The sequence below is a fragment of the Carcharodon carcharias genome, chromosome 19 (genome assembly GCF_017639515.1).
Source record: "Carcharodon carcharias isolate sCarCar2 chromosome 19, sCarCar2.pri, whole genome shotgun sequence".
Taxonomy (NCBI): Eukaryota; Metazoa; Chordata; class Chondrichthyes; order Lamniformes; family Lamnidae; genus Carcharodon; species Carcharodon carcharias.
In genome coordinates, this window is record NC_054485.1 from 110,895,291 (window position 1) to 110,915,463 (window position 20,173).

The 20,173-nt window shown below is 48.0% G+C and overlaps 1 protein-coding gene across 1 annotated transcript in view; it reads left to right on the plus strand.

Annotated features, from left to right (window-relative positions):
* The first annotated feature begins 946 nt into the window (after positions 1–946).
* Positions 947–20,173, plus strand: part of vars1 (valyl-tRNA synthetase 1) — an 86,391-nt gene continuing 67,164 nt past the window's right edge. The window contains exons 1-6 of the mRNA XM_041212459.1: positions 947–1,040; positions 3,136–3,520; positions 8,784–8,927; positions 14,436–14,580; positions 15,580–15,749; positions 19,259–19,343. Of these exons, the coding sequence (XP_041068393.1) occupies positions 3,158–3,520; positions 8,784–8,927; positions 14,436–14,580; positions 15,580–15,749; positions 19,259–19,343 (907 nt within the window). The 5' untranslated portion in view covers positions 947–1,040; positions 3,136–3,157. The remainder of the gene's footprint in view (positions 1,041–3,135; positions 3,521–8,783; positions 8,928–14,435; positions 14,581–15,579; positions 15,750–19,258; positions 19,344–20,173) is intronic.

The following is a 20,173-nucleotide window of genomic DNA, read 5'->3' on the forward strand; positions in this document are numbered from 1 at the left end:
TCCCTCCACCTTCCTCTCATTCTATTTCACAAATCCCATTAATTACATCTTACTATATCTTATCGGGTAGATAAGGATCTAGTATCCAGAGACTTGATTTAATGCTCTGAGGACCTGGGTTTGAATCCCACCATGGTAGATGGTGGAATTTGAATCCAGTAAAAATCTGGAATTAAAAGTAACCATGAAACCATTGTCATAAAAACCCATTAGGGAAGCAAATCTGCTGTTCTTACCTGGTCTGGCCTACATGTGACTCCAGAGCTACAGCAATGTGGTTGACTCTTAAATGCCCTCTGAAATAGCCCAACAAGTCACTCCGTTGTATCAAACCGTTACAACCACAGACTGCAGCGGTTCGAGAAGGCAGCTCAACACCACCTTCTCAGGGGCAATAAATGCTGGCCTGGCCAGTGATACCCACATGAAAAGAAAGATCCCTGGAAGATTTTTACAGTTCAAAACTATGTTAAAAATAGTTCCATCCTCTGGTCACTAGCACATAAAGGCGACATTCTGACGCAGAAATGAATCTCGAGTCAAACCCCTGATTTCAGCGGCCTCTGAATGAAGGGGAGACATGGGAGAAACTCGGGCTTTTAGACCAAGGAAGGAGATGTCTGAGGGGTGATCTTACTTAAGGTAGCTCTGAGAACATTACTGGACATTTAAAGTGCCTGTATGAGGAAAAGATGTACTGCTGATACAGAAACAGAAATGCTGGAAAACCTCAGCAGGTGGAGAGAGAGAGAAAAAAAAAACAAGAGTTAACGTTTCGAGTCGGTATGACTCTTCTTCAGAGCTGATAATCTTCCAGTTTCCATTTACTGGAAGGAAAGGTCGCTGAAAAATGTTGCTCGGGTTGTTCTTTGGTTGCAGAACTCCTCTCGCCCGCCAGATGTCACTCGGCTCGCAGCTGAAATCCGCATGCGCAGTTCAGTCAGCTGCTGATGCGTCTTCCTCTGTGCCTGGCCAGAATCAGGGGGAAACAATTTCTCTCTCTCTCTCCTCTGCTTTTCCGCAGCGCCAATAGGCAGAAGGTTTGTACTTTTACCTCAACGAAAACCTCGGAACGGATCGCGTTATCATTCTTACCATTATGCTGCAGAATTTTTTTTTTTGAACGTGCCTGTGCGGGAATCGACTCCAGGCAGGGGAAAGTGGGCAGACCAAAGACATGGGGTCCTGGTTCTGCCGGGAGCACGAGGGTGTCAGTGTGTGTGTGTGTGTGTGTGGGGAGCCGGTGAGTGTCGCCGCGTTCCATTCGAACCCCGCCGGCTGTCGCCGCGTTCCATTCGAACCCCGCCGGCTGTCGCCGCGTTCCATTCGAACCCCGCCGGCTGTCGCCGCGTTCCATTCGAACCCCGCCGGCTGTAGGCAGTGCTCATGCCGATCGGGGAGCGGGGGCGGGGGCGGGGGCAGGTGCACATCCCAGTCTACAAGAGACGTGATCGACCCGTCCTGTTCCAGCCGCAGTCTCCCCGTTTATCCCTTGCGACTGTTTGTTCCTTCCCTACCCCCCCCCCCCCCCCCCCCCCCCCCCGGTGCATCTCTGTTAGGGCTCACCTCCCCTGTTGGGCCCTGACAAGCCGAACAGCTGACGCAACCGGCAGCAGCAGCAGGAGGAAGGGGAGGAGGAGGGATCTCAGCAGCGCGTCCAGCGGGAACATTTTAAAATCTGTCAGATTGAGAAGTATCCTGACTTTGCCACTTTTTCCTCCCACTGTTTCCGATCTCTCCTAGATATAATCTTATATAAAGATATAATCTTCATAACCTATATAAAGATATAATCTTTATAAGGAGCTTGTGCGCTTTCACCTGAAAAGGCAGCTGGGGGAATTTAAACTCAATTAATAAGTTTGAAATTGAAAGCTAGTCTCAGTCATGGTGACCATGAACCATCATCAACGGTCATAAAAACCCATCTGGTTCACTAATGTCCTTTAGGAAAGGAAATCTGCCGTCCTTACCCGTTCTGGCCGACATGTGATTTCAGACCCACAGAAATGTGGTTGACTCTTAACTGCCCTCTGAACTGGCGCAGCAAGCTACTCAGTTCAAGGGCAATTAGGGATGGGCAACAAATGTTGGCCCTGCCGGCAACACCCACATCCCATGACAGAATAAAGAAAAACTCTGAGGTGCCTGAATGCAATTGCAATACACTTGATATTTACAATATATATTCCATGTCAGGCATACAGTCCAAGGGCAAATCTTTTCAGAATGAAAATGACAGAAGGTGCAATAGAATTGAACCTTTCAGCATACAATACCTTTCGCTCTGAGTTGCGCTCAGGTCAGTTGCTACATCTGCCCTGTCAGTCACCAGACCAAACCTGAGATGTGCTGGCGTAGTTTTAACTTACTGCTGTGCCTTCAGCTGCCTGCGGCCCTCTGGAATTCCCTCCACCTCTTTACCTTGCCTCCTTCAAACGCTTCTTAAAACTTTCATCTGACCGACTATTTATTTCGATGTGGCTTGGAGTCATTTTGTTGTTGACTACTGTAAAGGAACTAGAACTAGGAGGCACTGTTTAAAAATAAAAGCTCTCCCATTTATGATGGAGATGAGGAGACATTTTTTCTCTCCGCGGGTCATTAGTCTGTGGAATTCTCTTCTCCAGAGAGCAGTGGAGGCTGGATCACTGAATACTTTTAAGGCTGAGTTAGAGAGATTCTTGATTGACGAGGGAGTCCAGGGTTATTAGGGGGTAAACAAGAAAGTGGAGTTAAGGCCACAATCAGATGAGCCAAACAAAAACAAAAATTGCTGGAAAAACTCAGCAGGTCTGTCAGCATCCGAAGAAGAGTCAGACAGACTCGAAACGTTAACTCTGTCTTTCTCTCCACAGATGCTGACAGACCTGCTGAGTTTTTCCAGCAATTCTTGTTTTTGTTTCAGATTTCCAGCACTGCATTATTTTGTTTTGATGAGCCATGCTCTTATCAAATGGCAGAGCAGGCTCGAGGGGCTGAATGGCCTACTCCTCCTAATCGAATGTCTGACATGCCTTATCGCGTTTTTCCACGTTCAAGGTTACGATACAACTCCCAGCCGATGTTACCAATGTTGTGCAAAGTCGGGAAGAATAGCAATTTAACATTTCCCCTGCTTGTGTCCCCTTGTAGTTCGACTCCTGCCTAACCCAGAATGGCTTTGCCCGCACTCTACCTCTCTCCTCACCCTCACAACTTCCAGAACGCCAAGGTCCTTGTCACGCTGGAGTATGGGAGGTCAAAGGTGAAAGTGGTGGAGATCCGAGGGCCAGCCGCAGGGGACACTCAGAGCCAATTGACGCTGTCCAGGCTGCCAGCAGTGGAAACCGAGTCCAAGCGCTGCATCCATGGAGCGACAGCTGTGGCTCAGTACCTGGCCCCGGACAGGATGAGGGGGTCCAGCAGGAAGGACGCCGCCTTGGTGCAGCAGTGGCTGAACTTTGCGGACAGCGAGGTCATTCAGCCGGCCTGTGCTTGGGTCTTCCCAGTCCTGGGCTTACTGAAGCACAACAAAAAGGTACGGCGAGCACCCGGTTTACTTTTTATAACTTGCTTACTCAGTAACTCGCACACCACCCCGACTTGGAAATATATCGGCCGCTCCTTCACTGTCGGTGCGTCAAAATCAGCATCTCTCCCTGACAGCATTGTGCGTGTACCTACACTACATGGACTGTAGTGGTTCAAGCAGGTGGCTCACCACCACCTTCTCAAGGGATGGGTGTTGAATGCTGATCTTGTCAGCGCATGCTTGCATCACATGAATGAAATTTTTAAAAAGAAATTGCTCATTGCATGAACTGGGAGCTCATCCAGAGTTAGTCGCCGGTTATCAGAACTCACACCAAGCCTCATTTAACAATCAGCCCCCCTCCCCCTCCTGAACGTGTTTTCTGACTGGCTGTTGGTCTAGCAGTGCCTTGAGATTTTAACCTTCTCATCCTTGTATTCCGTTTCATCCACAGCCTTGCGCTTTCCCTATCTCTGTAACCTCCTCCAGCCCCACAATACTCCCACAACTCAGTGTGTAACTCCCAATTTGGCCTCTTGCTTCATTTCACCAATGGCTCCCTTCCACTCGTTGTCCAGGCCCTCACCTCTGGAATTGCCTCCAGCAAACTCTCTCCCTCTTTTTCTCCTTTTTAAGATGCCTCTTAATACCAACCGCTTTGATGAAGCTTTTGGGGTCAGTTGTCCCAGTATTTTCCTTGTGTGGCTGGTGTCATTCTTTAGACTGATCATTCCTGTGAAGCACTTTAGGATGTTTTACCATGTTGAAAGGCACTATGCATTTGCAGGTCCTTATATGCTATTAGTGACAGATTGATTAGATTTACAGCACGGCACTGTTAGATGAGGCTATGGGTGGGGTGGGGTGGGGGTGGAGCTAACCAAACATGACTTGCAATATTAGAGGAATAAAGGAGTGTACAGTTCCAGAAAAGCTGTTGCCATTTAAGAATAAGAAAATATAGAAAAGCAGAATGCTTTTTCAAAGGTGAGAGAACCTGTAAGTGTCGATGTTCAAAAAGTCTTGGTTGTCTCGTACAGGGAACACAAAGTCTTGGGTGTGCTCATACAGGGAACACAGAAAGTTAACATGCAGCTGCAGCAATTAGGAACACAGGTGGCATGTTGGCCTTTATTGCAAGGGGATGGAGTACAAGAATAAAGAAGTCTTTTTACAGTTGTACAGGGTTTTGGTGAGACTACTTGTAGAGTAGTGTGTGCAGTTTTGGTCTCCACATTTAAGAAAGGATAGACTTACATTGGGGTCGGTACAGTGAAGATTCACTAGATTGGTCCCTGGGATGAGGGGGTTGTCCGATGATGAGAGGCTGAGTAAATTGGGTTTATAATCTCTGGAGTTTAGAAGAATGAGAGACGACCTCATTGAAACACACAAGATTCTGAAGGGGTTTGACGGGGTGGACGCTGAGAGATTGTTTGCACTGGTCGGGGAGTCTAAAACACAGGGGCTCAGTCTCAGGATAAGGGGCCGATCATTCGTTCATGGAATGTGGACTAGGCCGGCATTTATTGCCCATCCTTGTTCAGAAGGCACTTAACAACACAATGTTGTCCTATTTAAGCTGGATGGGTTTTTACGACAATCAGCAATGGCTTCATAGCCTTCATCAGATTTTTATTGAATTCAAATTCCATCATCTGCCATGGTGGGATTCAAACCCAGACCCCCAGAGTATTACCCTGGGTCTCTGGATGACTAGTCCAATGATGGTACCACTATACCACTATGTCACCACTACATACATCACCGCTATGTGGAGAAATTGGTTCACTCAAAGGGCCGCTGAGTCAAAACCCTGGAACTCCCTCCCTAACAGCACTGTGGGTGTACCTACAGCACATGGACAAAATGCTGGAACTCCCTCCCTAACAGCACGATGTGTGTACCTACACCACGTGGACAAAATCCTGGAACTCCCTCCCTAACAGCACTGTGGGTGTACCTACACCACATGGACAAAATCCTGGAACTCCCTCCCTAACAGCACTGTGGGTGTACCTACACCACACGGACAAAATCCTGGAACTCCCTCCCTAACAGCACTGTGGGTGTACCTACACCACACGGACAAAATCCTGGAACTCCCTCCCTAACAGCACTGTGGGTGTACCTACACCACATGGACAAAATCCTGGAACTCCCTCCCTAACAGCACTGTGGGTGTATCTACACCACATGGACAAAATCCTGGAACTCCCTCCCTAACAGCACTGTGGGTGTACCTACACCACACGGACAAAATCCTGGAACTCCCTCCCTAACAGCACTGTGGGTGTACCTACACCACATGGACAAAATCCTGGAACTCCCTCCCTAACAGCACTGTGGGTGTACCTACACCACACGGACAAAATCCTGGAACTCCCTCCCTAACAGCACTGTGGGTGTACCTACACCACATGGACTGCAGCATTTCAAGAAGGCAGCTCACCACCACCTTCTCAAGGGGCAATTAGGGATGGGTAATAAATGCTGGCTTTGCCAGTGACACCCACATCTCATGGACGGATATAAAAAATGTTTCCCTGGCTGGGGAGTCTAGACTTAGGCTTTGCAGCCTCAGGATAAAGTGTCGGCCATTTTGGACTGAGATGAGGAGGAATTTCTTCATTCAGAGGGTCGTGAACCTTTGGAATTCTCTACCTCAGAGGGCTGTGGATGCTTCATCTTTGAATATATCCAAGACAGAGTTTAGGAAGGGAATTAAGGGATATGGGAACAGCGCAGAAGATGGAGTTGAGCTGGAATATCAGTCATAATCTTACTGACTGGCGGAGAAGGCTCGATGAGTCCTGTGGCCTACTTCCATCCCATTCCTTCTGTCCTTCGATTTTCCCCCAGTAAAGGACAGATGACCTGGGCCTTTGGAAATTTCACCACACTCATCTCTTTATAGCCCATTAATTACTTCCTCTGCCTTAAATTAGGTATTTGTTTGTTCTGCACTGTCTTGAGTTGTGTGCCGTTGTTCAGTTACCACCCTCTCTGTGTGAAGTAACTATCTGTTTACCTACTTTCCCTCTGGTGTTGAGTCACTGTGTACTGGTTACAGAGTTTCTGTACAGGATCCTCTGTTTAAAGCACATTCTAACAGTCTTTTCATTTAACCCCGTTTGTCAACAACACAACTTTGCCCCAGTACCGCTGCCTCGATGTTTGTTTTAATGTGATTACAGGCTGTGCCAAGAGCACCGTTGTAACTCCGCATGGTCAGTCTGTTCTTCAAATACACTGCCGCTTTGCTTGCTTCCCCTCACTCCCCCTCACTCCCTCCCAACTCCCTCTCTCCCGACCCCCTCACTCGCCCCTGCTTGCCTCTCCCGACCACCTTGCCCCCTTTCCAAAACAGAAAATGCTGGAAACACTCAGCAGGCCTGGCAGCGTCAGTGGAGAGAGGGAGAAACAGAGTTAACGACCTGAAAGGTTAACTCAGTTTCTCTCTTGGCAGATGCTGCCAGACCTGCCGAGAATTTCCAGCATTTTCTGTGTTGATCGCTGTTACCTTACCCCTTTAGGTGGCTCAGTGTCAGATTTTGTTTGATGGCCCTGTGAAGGCCCTTGGGACATGTAACTGTGTTAGCGGTGCTATAGGAATGTAAGTACCAACCAGCACTCTCTTCTCATTTGGTATAAATTGTTGTTCCGTTTACATTTGGTATTATTACGAAGTGTCCTGATCACAGAACTACAGAATTGTAATGGTGTAGAAGGAGGCCATTCGGCCCATCGTGTCTGCACCAGCTGTCTGAGCATTTTAACTTAGTGCCAATCTCCTGCCTTTTCCCCATAACCCTGCACATTGTCTCTATTTAGCTAATCATCCAATGCCCTCTTGAATGCCTAAGTTGAACCTGCCTCCACCACACTTCTAGGCAGTGCGTTCTAAACCCTAACCACTCACTGTGTGAAAAAGTTGCATTTGCTTCTTTTGCAAAACACTTAAAAATTGTGCCCTCTGGTTCTTGATCCATTTACGAGTATCTACTCTGTTCAGACCCCTCATGATTTTGAAAACTTCTATCAAGACTCCTTTTAGTCTTCTGCTTTCCAAGGAAAACAGTCCCAACTTCTCCAGTCTTTCCTCAAAACTGAAGTGTCTCATCCCTGGAACCATTCTCATAAACCTCTTCTGCACTCTCTCCAATGCATCCTATAGTGTGGTGCCCAGAATTTTATGCAATACTCCAGCTGAGGTCTAACCAGTGTCTTATATAAGTTCATCATAACCTCCCTGCTGTTGTACTCTATGCCCCGATTAATGAAGCCTAGAATATTGTATGCTTTAGAAACAGCTCTCTCTACCTGTCCTGCCACCTTTAATTACTTATGTACATGTACACCTAGGTCTCTCTGCTGCACACCCTTTAGAATAGTATCCTTTGTTTTATACTGTCTCTCCATGTTCTTTGTACCAAAGTGCATCACCTCACACTTCTCCGCATTGAACTTCATCTGCCACCTATCTGCCCACTCCACCAATGTGTCAATGTCCTTTGAAGTTCTACACTGTCCTCCTCATAGTTTACAAATCTTCCACGTTTTGTGTCATCCACAAACTTTGAAACTGTCCCCTGCACACCAAGATCTAGGCCATTTATATATACCAGGAAGAGCCAGGGTCCCAATACCGACCCCTGGGGAACTCCACTACAAACCTTCCTCCAGCCTGAAAAATACCCATTACCCATTAGTCTCTGTTTCCTATCCCTCAGCCAATTTTGTATCCACTTTGCTACATCGCCTTTTATTCCAAATAAATATCTAAAAACCTCTCCTTGATTAGTATCAGAATCCCTCACACTTGGTGCCCGTAAACTAATTCAAACCGAGTAAACGATTGCATGCCTCCCCCAACCCCAACAGGAAAGAAAATTGCAGGGAAGGTGTGGGGAAGTGGCAGCTGCTGAGTTGCTCTTGCAGAGACATGATGGGCTGAGTTGCTTCTTGCTGTGCAGTAACCGTTCTATGATTCTAGAGTGTCAGCTCAGGTGCCTGGAGTGGGGCTTGAACCCCGAATCTCAGACTCCCGCTGAGCCACAGCTGATAACCCTTTCTGAGCCTATCCGAAACACCGCAGAGGTAAACAGACCGAGGTGGTGAACATCCCTGGAGCTCGCCACCTGCAGACCTGAAGTGGAATAACAAGCTCTCTGAGCCACTTACGCTCGACGGGTGCTGAGTTAACATTTTTCTTTCTTTTTCTCTTGTCTCTCTCTTTCACTGGTTCTCTCTTCTGTTTTTCCAACAGGCCGTTGAAAGAGCCCAGCTGGACCTGAAGAAGGTTCTGTGCTTTCTCGATGGCCACCTGAAGCTGCGGACCTACCTGGTGGGAGAGGGAGTCACCTTAGCGGACATCGCCGTGAGCTGCTCGCTGCTGCTCCCCTACAAGCACGTACGTAGCAAACCTTTAACCTGCAAACGCTGTCTGACTGCGCGGCAGAGCAGTCCGCTCTGTCGAACCTCGACTGATTTTAGCGTCCGGAATCCGCGGCGGAGTTCCTAACGGACAGCTTCACCCTGAGTTCTGTGTTTGGTGACTGAGAAGGAACAGAAAGCGGGTAGTTAAATAAGCACCTTGACATCGACCTGATGTCCCACATCGTGTGTTTGTGATCTGCCCGCACCTGCCACTTAATATTCTGGAGCATCCCCAGGTGGGAATTTGGCATAATATGCAATTTATTGCTGGTTGTAACTCACACAGCAGTACCTTACTGGAGAAATGTTAAACCACAACCCAGTCAACCTCTTAAAATGCCCATGTGTCTCAAACCTCGAACACAAAAGAAGCCTTTCTTATGGACTGAATTCCCTGGATGTGAAACTCTTACTTATCATTAGGATAGCGACTGCACATCATGTCTGTGCCTGGCTCTCTGCAAGAGCAACTCAGGTGGTCCCACTCCCTCCCCCCCCTGCCCCGCCAACCCTGCCTTTTCCCTCCAGCCCTGCAATTTTTTTTCTCTTCAGATAATGGACCGATTCCCTTTTGAAAGCCTTGATTGACCCTGTCTCCACCACACTCTCAGGAAGCACATTCCAGACCCTAACCACTCAATTGACCCTGTCTCCACCACACTCTCAGACAGTGCATTCCAGATCCTAACCACTCGATTGACCCTGTCTCCACCACACCCTCAGGCAACACATTCCAGATCCTAACCATTCGATTGACCCTGTCTCCACCACACCCTCAGGCAACACATTCCAGATCCTAACCATTCGATTGACCCTGTCTCCACCACACACTCGACAGTGAATTCCAGATCCTAACCACTCGATTGACCCTGTCTCCACCACACCCTCAGGCAACACATTCCAGATCCTAACCATTCGATTGACCCTGTCTCCACCACACTCTCAGATAACGCATTCCAGATCCTAACCACTCGATTGACCCTGTCTCCAACACACTCTTAGGCAGTGCATTCCAGATCCTAACCACTGTATTGACCCTGTCTCCACCACACTCTCAGACAGCACATTCCAGATCCTAACTACTCGATTGACCCTGTCTCCACCACACTTTCAGGCGGCACATTCCAGATCCTAACCACTCGATTGACCCTGTCTCCCCGACACTCTCAGACAGCGCATTCTAGATCCTAACCACTCGATTGACCCTGTCTCCACCACACTCTCAGGCGGCACGTTCCAGATCCTAACCACTCGATTGACCCTGTCTCCCCCACACTCTCAGACAGCGCATTCCAGATCCCGACCACTCGATTGACCCTGTCACCACCACACTCTCAGACAGCACATTCCAGATCCTAACCACTCGATTGACCCTGTCTCCCCCACACTCTCAGACAGCGCATTCTAGATCCTAACCACTCGATTGACCCTGTCTCCACCACACTCTCAGGCGGCACATTCCAGATCCTAACCACTCGATTGACCCTGTCTCCCCCACACTCTCAGACAGTGCATTCCAGATCCTGATCAGTCGTTGCATTTTTTTCAAAAAGGTTTTTCCTTGTGTTGCTTTTGATTCTATTGCCCATGACCTTGAATCGATGCCCTCTGGTTCTTGCTGTATTGCAACCACACATTTTGGTGAAGTGTAGCCACTGTTACAAGGTAACAAACGTGACAGTCAATTTGTGCACAGCAAGCTCCCACATACAGCAATGTGATAATGACCAGATAATCTGTTTTTTGTGATGCTTTGGTTGAGGGATAAACCCTGACCAGGACACTGGGGAGAGCTCCCCATCTCTTCTTCGAAACAGTGCTACAGGATCCTTTACATCCTCTTGAGAGGACGGACCGCCCCTTGATTTAACATCTCATCCAAAAGATGGCACCTCCTACAGTGTGGCACTCACACTTCTCCACTGGGATTGTCGGCCTAGACATTGCGGTCAAGACCCTGGCTGGGGGATTTGTACTCTCAACGTTGAGAGGTGAGAATGCTACCCACTGTGCCGTGGCTGACACTTGCAAGAGCATCGCCCTTGCAGACCGGCCTGTAATGTATATTTCCAAATCCCACCTTTTGCCCACAAACGGCAATTTCCAGTTTTCGTGATTTTTGGTGACTTTGTCCTGATGACATTTCCATTACAAATTCCTACGTCACCACTTCCCACTGATTTTCAGTGCATCCTCTGTCAAGATGCACTCGCAGGCTCTGGCCGTCAGCTTTCTTTTCTCATTCCTTCAAGAAAGGTGGGCGTTGCTGGCTAGGTCAGCACTTTTGCTGCCCATCCCTAGCTGCCCTTGAGAAAGTGGTGGTGAGCCAGCTTCTTGAACCGCTGCCGTCCATGTGTGTACATACGAAACAGGAGCAGAAGGAGGCCATTCAGCCCCTCGAGCCTGCTCCGCCATTCAGTAAGATCATGGCGGATCTGTTTGTGTTTCGAATTCCCCATTCCCATCTACTGCCATTCACCTTTGATCCCCTTGCCTAACAAGAATCTACCTACCTCCGCCTTAAAAATATTAAATAACCCCGCCTCCACCACCTTTGGAGGCAGAGTGTTCTAAAGGGGTTGGTTAGCCCGGTTGGCTGGATGATTGGTTTGTGATGCAGATGATGTCAACAGTGCGGGTTCAATTCCTGTACTGGCTGAGGTCACCATGAAGGCCTTCTCAACTCCACCCCTCACCTGAGGTGTAGTGACCATCTGGTTAAACTCACCACCTCACCTCTCTCTGATGAAAGAGCAGCCCGTGGTCCCCTGGGACTTTGGTGACTTTCACTTCCAAAGTCGCACAACCACCTGAGAGAAAAACATTCTCCTCATCTCTCCCCTAAAAGGGCGACCCCTAATTTTAAATCGTGCCCCCTAGTTCTGGACTCACCCACAAGAGGAAACATCCTTTCCACATCCACCTTGTCAATATCAGGATCTTATACACTTCAATCAAGTCACCCCTCACTCTTCTAAACCCCAGTGGAAACCAGCCCAGTCTGTCAACATTTTTTCATAAGACAACTGGCTCATTCCAGGTATCAATCCAGTGAACCTCCTCTGAACCACCTCCAATGCGTTTACATCTTTCCATAAATAAGGAGACCAAAACTGCACACGGTATTCGAGATGTCTTGTATAACTGAAGCATAATATCCTTACTTAATTTAATGTTCAATTCCTCTTGAAATAAAGGATAGCATTCCAGTAGCCGCCTTAATTACTTGCTGCACCTGCATACTAACTTTTTGTGACTCGCGCACTAGAACACCTAGATCCCTCTGCACCTTGGAATTCTGCAGCCATTCTCCATTAGGTAATACTCTGCTATTTTATTCTCCCTGCTACCGTGAACAACTTCACGTTTTCCTACATTAAACGCCATCTGTCAGATTTTTGCCCACTCCCTTACCTATGTATGTCTGTCTGCAACCTCCTTATGTCCTCTTCACAACAAACTTTCTTACCTATCTTTGTGCCATCTGCAAATTTAGCTACCATGCCTTTGCTCCTCTCATCTAAGTCATTGATATAAATTGTAAAAAGTTGAGGCCCCAGCCCAGAGCCCTGTGGTACTCCACTCATCACATCCTGCCAATCAGAAAAAGACCCATTTATCCAAACTCTCTGCTTTCTGCCAGCCAACCAATCTTCTATCCATACTAATATGTTACCCACTACACCATGCACTTATTTTCCACACTGACATTTGATGTGCCACCTTATCAAATGCCTTCTGGAAATCCAAGTACAATAGATCGACAGCCTCCCCTTCATCCACAGCGCATGTTACTCCTTTGAAGAACTCTAATAAATTGGTTAAACATGATTTCCCTTTCACAAAACTGTGCCTACCCTTCTTGATTACCTTGAGTTTCTCTAAGTGCCCAGCTATAACCTTAATGGTTGATTGATTGTAACACCTTTCCCACAGCAGAAGTCAACTCTCCTTGTAGCAGAGGGATGGATACCTAGGAGATCATGGCTCAGTACAGAAGATATTTGGGTACATGGTCCAGACTGATGGAACCTTTCTAGAATCTAGTAATTTTTGGAAAATTAGCGCCAATGCATCTACCGCCTCATTCGCCACATCCTCTAAGACCCTATGATGAAGTTTAGCTGGACCCAGAGACTTGTCAGGCCGGTTTGGTGTAGGTACACCCACAGTGCTGTTAGGGAGGGAGTTCCAGGATTTTGTCCGTGTGGTGTAGGTACACCCGCAGTGCTGTTAGGGAGGGAGTTCCAGGATTTTGTCCGTGTGGTGTAGGTACACCCGCAGTGCTGTTAGGGAGGGAGTTCCAGGATTTTGACCCAGCGACAGTGAAGGAACGGTGATTTATTTCCAAGTCAGGATGGTGAGTGACTTGGAGGGGAATTTCCAGGTGGTGGTGTTTGCATGTATCTGCTGCCCTTGTCCTTCCAGATGGTTGTGGTCGTGGGTTTAGAAGGTGCTATTGAAGGAGGCTTAACGCACTGCTCATTTCTGTGATTGATTGGTATTCATTACCCAAAACCACAATCACTAGCAATCCGTCACTTGATGCTGAAATTAACTCTCACATTGTTAAAAACCGGATCTGTTCTGTCCAAACTGAGTAAGAGTGTGGAACTACAGTAACCTGAGTGAGTACACCAAACTGTGAGTCTACCAAGCCTGCGTCCTCAGTGGTGGGACCTGGACAATGTACGCTCGGGTTGGAGAAAAGGCTGAATAGTTTCTGCATTCACTGTCTCAGACCTATCCTCGGCATCTCTTGGCAGGACAATGTCACTGACTCAGTTCCTGGTGCCTGCTAATTCCACCGGGATACCATTGCTAAGCCAGTGACATCTACACTTGCTTGGTCATGTTCCTTGAATTGATCATAGCCACATACCCAAATATCTTCTGTACTGAGCCAAAATCTCCTGGGTATCCATCCCTCTGCTACAAGGAAACTTGCAAGTGAGCTATAAAGATGACGGACATTGACACTGACAACTGGGAGACAGAGCCCATGGCTGTGGCCTCTGGAGGCTGACTGTTTGGAAGAGTATTGGAAGTGGTGAGCAGAAAGGGAAAGCTCATCCAGCCAAGGAGAGGGTCCAGAGGAAACAGAGGCCAGGGAATTGTGCACCTTCTCAGTCCCACTGTCTCCCTCTGTAGCAGATGCGGCAGAGACTGCCATGTCAGAGTGTGGCTCCTGGGTCACACCAGGTGATGCACAACGCAGAGTTGATCACCGTGGCACAAACCATTGCCTCACAAGCTTACACCAGAAAATAAAGTTATTAAAGGATTACGGGGTGAGTGTGAGGTATGTGGAGTTAGCAGATCAGCCATGATCCCATTAAATGGAGGAACAGGCTCGAGGGGCCAGAAGGCCATCCTCCTCCTGCTCCTATGTTCCAATGTTGAATTATATGTTGGGGCTAAACTAAGAGGGTCTCGTCCATGGCAGTGAAGGTAGCTGATGCCACTGCTTGTTCCCCTACAGGTCTTTGAGCCTGACTTCAGGAAGCCCTTCATTAATGTGAACCGCTGGTTCCTGACCTGTGTGAATCAGCCCGAGTTCATACGAGCGCTGGGAGAGGTGAAGCTGTGCGAGAAGATTGTACCTGGGACCGCTGAGAAGTGTGCAGGTGCGTGGAGAAGTGACATCGAGGGATGGCATGTCACGGGTTGGAGAGGGCGCAGTGCTGAAGTTGGATGCGAGAATTAAAGTGGGTGGGCACCATTACAATTTCCCAAAGAAAACCAAAGTTAGGAGGGCTCATAGTCACAGAGTCACTGTGGCACAGAAGGAGGCCATTCGGCCCATCGAGACCATGACGGCTCTCTGTAGAACAACCTGGTCAGTCCCAGTCCCCCTCTATCCCCGTAGCCCAGCAAGTTTGTTTCGGTCAAGTGTCCATCTAATTCCCTTTTCAAATCATTCATCGTCTCCGCTCCCACCACCCTCCTAGGCAGCAAGTTCCAGCTCATTACCACTCGCTGTGGAAAGAAAAGTTTTTTCTCACATCCCTCCCTGTATCTCTTGTCCAAAATCTCAAATTAGTATCCCCCTAGTCCTTGTACCATCAGCTAATGAGAATAGTATTTATTTGTCTACCTTATCTAAACCTGTCATAATCTTGTACACCTCTATCCTCTTTTCTCCAAGGAGAACAACCCCAGCTTCTCCAACCTAACTTTGTAACTAAAACCCCCCCACCCCTGGAACCGTTCTGGTAAATCACCTCAAGTATAGAACATTAAGGGATGATCTAATGGAGCGGTTTAAAATAGTCAAATGGGGTAAGGGAGTAGATGGATAGAAATTGTTTACTCTGCTGAGAGATGGGTGATGTCAAGGAAGCACTTGGAGAAGAGTGGGAATCTGGAACTTGCTCCCCCAAAAAGCTGTTTGAGGCTGGGGGTGGGGGGGGTTCGATGGAAAATTTCAAAGCGGAGATTGATAAATTTTTGTTCAGCAAGGGAATCGTGTGGTTAAGGTGGATAGACGGAGTTAACATACAGACCAGCTGTGTTCTAACTGTATGCTGGAGCAGGACCGAGGGGGCTGAATGGCCTCCTCCTCCTGCTCCCACACTGGCTGCTTCCTTTCCTTGCACTGAAGGTGTCTTCCCTCGGCTACACAGGGCAGCAGCTGGAGCAGAATGCGCTCAGTCCGGAACCAGTCCCGCTCGCCGAGGAGCCGGTTAAAAAGACACCGGCGCAGCTGAAAAAGGAGGCGATGAAGAGAGAGAAAATGGAGAAGTTCCTGCAGAAACAGGACAAACTGAAGGAGCAGCAGCAGAAACAGCCGGAGGTCAGTGGGGGTGGCTTTGGGGGGGTGGTTGGGGGGTGTGGGGGGGTGCTGTTGGTGGTGCTTTGTCCATCAGAGGCCAGTGTGGGAATCAGTGTGAAGGTCGGCAGGGAAGTGAGTGAGCCACTGTTGCCAGTTTGGGCTACTCCAGAGTAAGCCACTCTCCTTGTGACCTGTGTTGCTGCCTGTGACCTAACGTGTTCCTAGCCTCCTTCCCCATTACCCTTGTACTCATTGCTTGGCATCGGCTCCAGGTCCAGCAGCGCCTTAAAATCTTCACCTTATTTTCAGATCCCTCCATGGCACTGCCCGGTCCCCATCTCTGCAATCTCCTCCAGCCCTGCAACTCTCCAAGATATCCACGCTCCTCTAATTCCGGCCTCCTGAACATCCCTGACTTTAATCCCTCCAGCATTGGTGGCTGCACCTTCAGTTGTCTAAGTTCCAAGCTCTGGAATTCCCTCCCTGTACCTCTCTGCCTCTCTGCCTAGCTTTCCTCCTTTAAGACACTCCTTGTAACCTGCCTCTTTGTCCAAGCTTTCGCTCATCTGACCTAATATCTCCTTGCGTGGGTCGGTGTTACGCTTTGTTTGAGAATGAAGCTTGTGAAGCACCTTGGGATGTTTGCTATATTAACGGAGCCGTCTTAATAACAAGTTGCAGTTGTGTGAATATAGTTCAATTGTGACTTCCAGTGCTCGCACAACACCCTGCAGAGCAATTACTCTGGCTTTCAATTAAGTGTAGGCATTCCAAATTCATGTTTTTCTGTTTTTTAAATAAAAATTCCTGTTATATTTTCAGGAAACATTATTGTATTGCAGGAAACAACAGCGTAGGGGTTTGCCAAAACAAAAGCACAATACTTTCGACGCTGAGAACCCAAAATCAAAAGAGAAAATGCTAGAGAAACGCTGGGCACATGATGCAGCATTTGTGGAAGGCCCTGGTCCTGAGGGGTTAACCCTTAAGACGAGCTTTACTGATCTCAGACGATCTAATTGCAGTTCCTTGGAAGTCTTCGTCCCAGATCAGTGTGGATGCTCAGGCGTTGAATATGTTCAAGGCTGAGATCAATAACGTTTTCAGACATGAAGGGATATTGCGTATGGGCGGGAGAGAGGATTTTGAGGTTGACAGTCAGCCATGATCTGTTACGACTGGGATGGGAGGAGTGCATGAATTAACAAGCCCCACTACTCCGCAGGCTGTACCACTTAAATTGAGTGTTTAATCTTCTCACCAAAATGGCCAATTGTTTACCTATAGTTCTGGTACCCAGAAGAAAAGAGACTTTGACCAGGCTTCTTTCAAAAACTCAATGATTCATTTGTTTTAAAACACAACTCCTTTCTAACAAGGTGCAAGAACTGGTTAATACATAATTGTCATCGGGAAGTATAACTATCTATCTCTTCCTTAAGAATTCCCCAAGCACACGCACACAGACAAACAAAGGACAAACAGATAGAGTCCCTCTGCAGAGATGGGCTTTGGAGGATGGGCGTTATAAACTAAAGGAAAAAGTCCGAAGGGTCTCGACACTGTCGACCTGGAGTTCTAACGTGTACAGATTGGCTGCTGGTCCCGGTGGACGCCTGGAAGTTCCCACCAACTTTGGAGGTCCAAATGCAGACTGGTTACGCTCATCTGGATGGCCACACACAATTTTAAGCAAGGTAGAGAGAGGGAACCTTCCTTTCTCAGCTTGTTCCCCAACAAGACTGCCTTCAAAACAAGCAGGTTGTTGCAGCTTAAGTTTTTTATCTCCCCTCTCTCCCGTGTGATTTCCAGCAAATTATCAACCCTCCTTTCCAGTTTTGTTTTCTCTCCATCAATTAAGTGGTTGCTTTTCAAAACAAACCACCAGGTCTTCCTCAAGTGCCATAAAGGTCAGGTGATTTCTCGGAAGAGGCCTGCTTGCTGATGGTTCCAAGGTGAATTTATGACCTTTTTAAAAAAAAATCCCAGCTTAGCATCCAAAAGTCCCGATCATGCCATGTCCTTCTCTTTTGTAAAAGAAAACTTCAGTCTTGAGAGATGTGACTCTAATATTACCGAATGGTGGAGCAAGTGTGAACAGCCACGTGGCCTACTCTTGCTCCTCTTTCCTAGGTTTTGAATTGCACCCGGATTATGATCTCACTTGGCAGACGTACTTGGAAAGACGTGGCCTGAGAATTCGTGAAGGCCAGCCTGCCCTCCCCGAGCCCCTTCAATCCCTGATCTCTGAAGAAAGACTTGCACCTTCTCACACCTCCCTGGAAGGACCCAAAGCCAAGTTTGTCATACAGTGAGTTTCCTTGGCCAGGCTGTGGCTGTCATTTGGATAGGGTTACATAAGATATGCAGCACAGAAACAGGCATTTCGACCCAACCCATCCATGCCGGTGTTTATACTTCACTCGAGCCTCCTCCAGTTTTGCTTCATCTAAATCTATCACTTTAACCCTCGATTCCCTTCTCCCCCATATGCTTGTATAGCTTCACCTTAAGTATGTCTATGCTATTCACTTCAACCACTCCCCATTCTCACTGCTCTCTGGGTAAGGAAATTTCTTCTGAATTCCCTGTTGGATTTCTTTGCGAATATCTTATGTTGATGACCTCTAATTATGGGTTCAATGTCCACTGACCGAGGTCAGCGACAGGCATTCTTAGGTTACACTGTGATACGCTTACGATTCCCCAGTGAGGCTGACTTTAACACAACTCAATGGGCCAGAATCCCACTGGATCGGGTGAAATTTCAGTCTTATACCACCCCTCCACCGTACCCCTCACCCCATCCGCTATTGATGTGCCTTGACTTCAAGGGATAGCGAAATTGGACGGGATGTAAAAACTCTTCCCCACGAGAGGGTGGTGGGATGCATCCTGAGATCATGAAAGGTGTGACATGGATGTAAGCTATTTACCTTCTAGCACCTTTTCTCATTGCTGGGGGGGAGGATGGAATTCTTGCCTAACCCACCTGATAAGCAACTGGATTATTCAAATGCACGGCCATTCTTTTTACACCCATCCCCTGAAGTTGAGGGAGATCAGTCCTGGACGGGGTGGTGGGGCTGGGGGGTGCTGAGGTCAGGGGGGTTGGAGGGCTGGTGTAAAACTGAAGTGCCAGCCGATCCAGTGGAATTCCAGCCGCTAGAATCGGGTTAAAGTCACCCTGACAGCCTCACTGGGGAAATCGCAAGCGTTTCGCAATGCAATCTAAGAATGCCTGTCGCTGACCTCGGTAAGTGGACATCCAACCCGTTTGTGCGACCTCCCTCAATCCTCTGTTTTGACACAGCAGGTGGTAACCCTTTTCCCTTACCACCTCCAGCCAGAATAAAGAGTGGGATCTAGTGCAGGGAACAGACATCCGCCCAGATCGGCAGCTGTCAGCACTGGACCTGTGTGGCCCACGCCCTTCTGCCCTCCGATTTAACAGAACCACAGGATGAGAAGCTGATCGATTTTAAACATTTTTCTCCCCCCCCACCCCCACCCCTCTACCACATGTCCAGAAAAAAGCCAAAGCGGAGAAGAAAGAAAAGAAGGATCTGGGAGTGATTACGTATGACACTGCGACTCCTCCTGGAGAGAAAAAAGGTGAGGCGACTTCAGTGTCTAACATCTGATCCCTTGTTAGCTGGGATCATTAGACTGCTACTAGTAGTGGATTTATAGACTGCTTGGAGGCACTGTGCTTAACATTGCTTTGAAATTGAGTCCCCCATGGAGGTCGATAACTTTTTTTAGAAAAAAGATATGAATTTCCCAGTGACCAACAAAAAGCATCACGCAAACATGATTTCACATTTTAAGACTTTTACGTTACCCACTATACAGCTAATGCGCAAACTGCAGAAAAAGACATTCCCTAATAACTCCTTAGCATAACTGAGAACCCCACACCACATTTACATATCACACCGCATTCCCTGTAGGAATGTGGTCCTTGCGTTGAAAGACCCCTAGCTCCTCCCGCTTTCTGCCTGCCCCACTGGGATGAATCTTCCAGCTTCCTTTTAAACAAAGTCCCTTTCACTCGATCTTCTCAGTCTCCTTTGACAGCACCTTCCAAACCTGTGACCCCTTCCATCTAGAAGGGTAAGGACAAGAGCAGCAGACGCATGGGAACACCACCACCTGCATGTTCCTCTCCAAGCCACTCACCATCCTGACTTGTCGCCCCCTTCACTGTCGCTGGGTCAAAATCCTGGAACTCCCTCCCGAACAACACTGTGGGCATACCTGCACCACATGGACTGCAGTTCAAGAAGGCAGCTCCCCACCACCTTCTTAAGGGCAATTGGGGATGGGAAATAAATGCTGGCCTAGCCAGTGACACCCACATACCATGAACAAATATTTTTTTAAAAATACTCAAATGGACTTCCAGGAGCAAGGCACTCACTAACAACTCTTTAGTCTTGAAC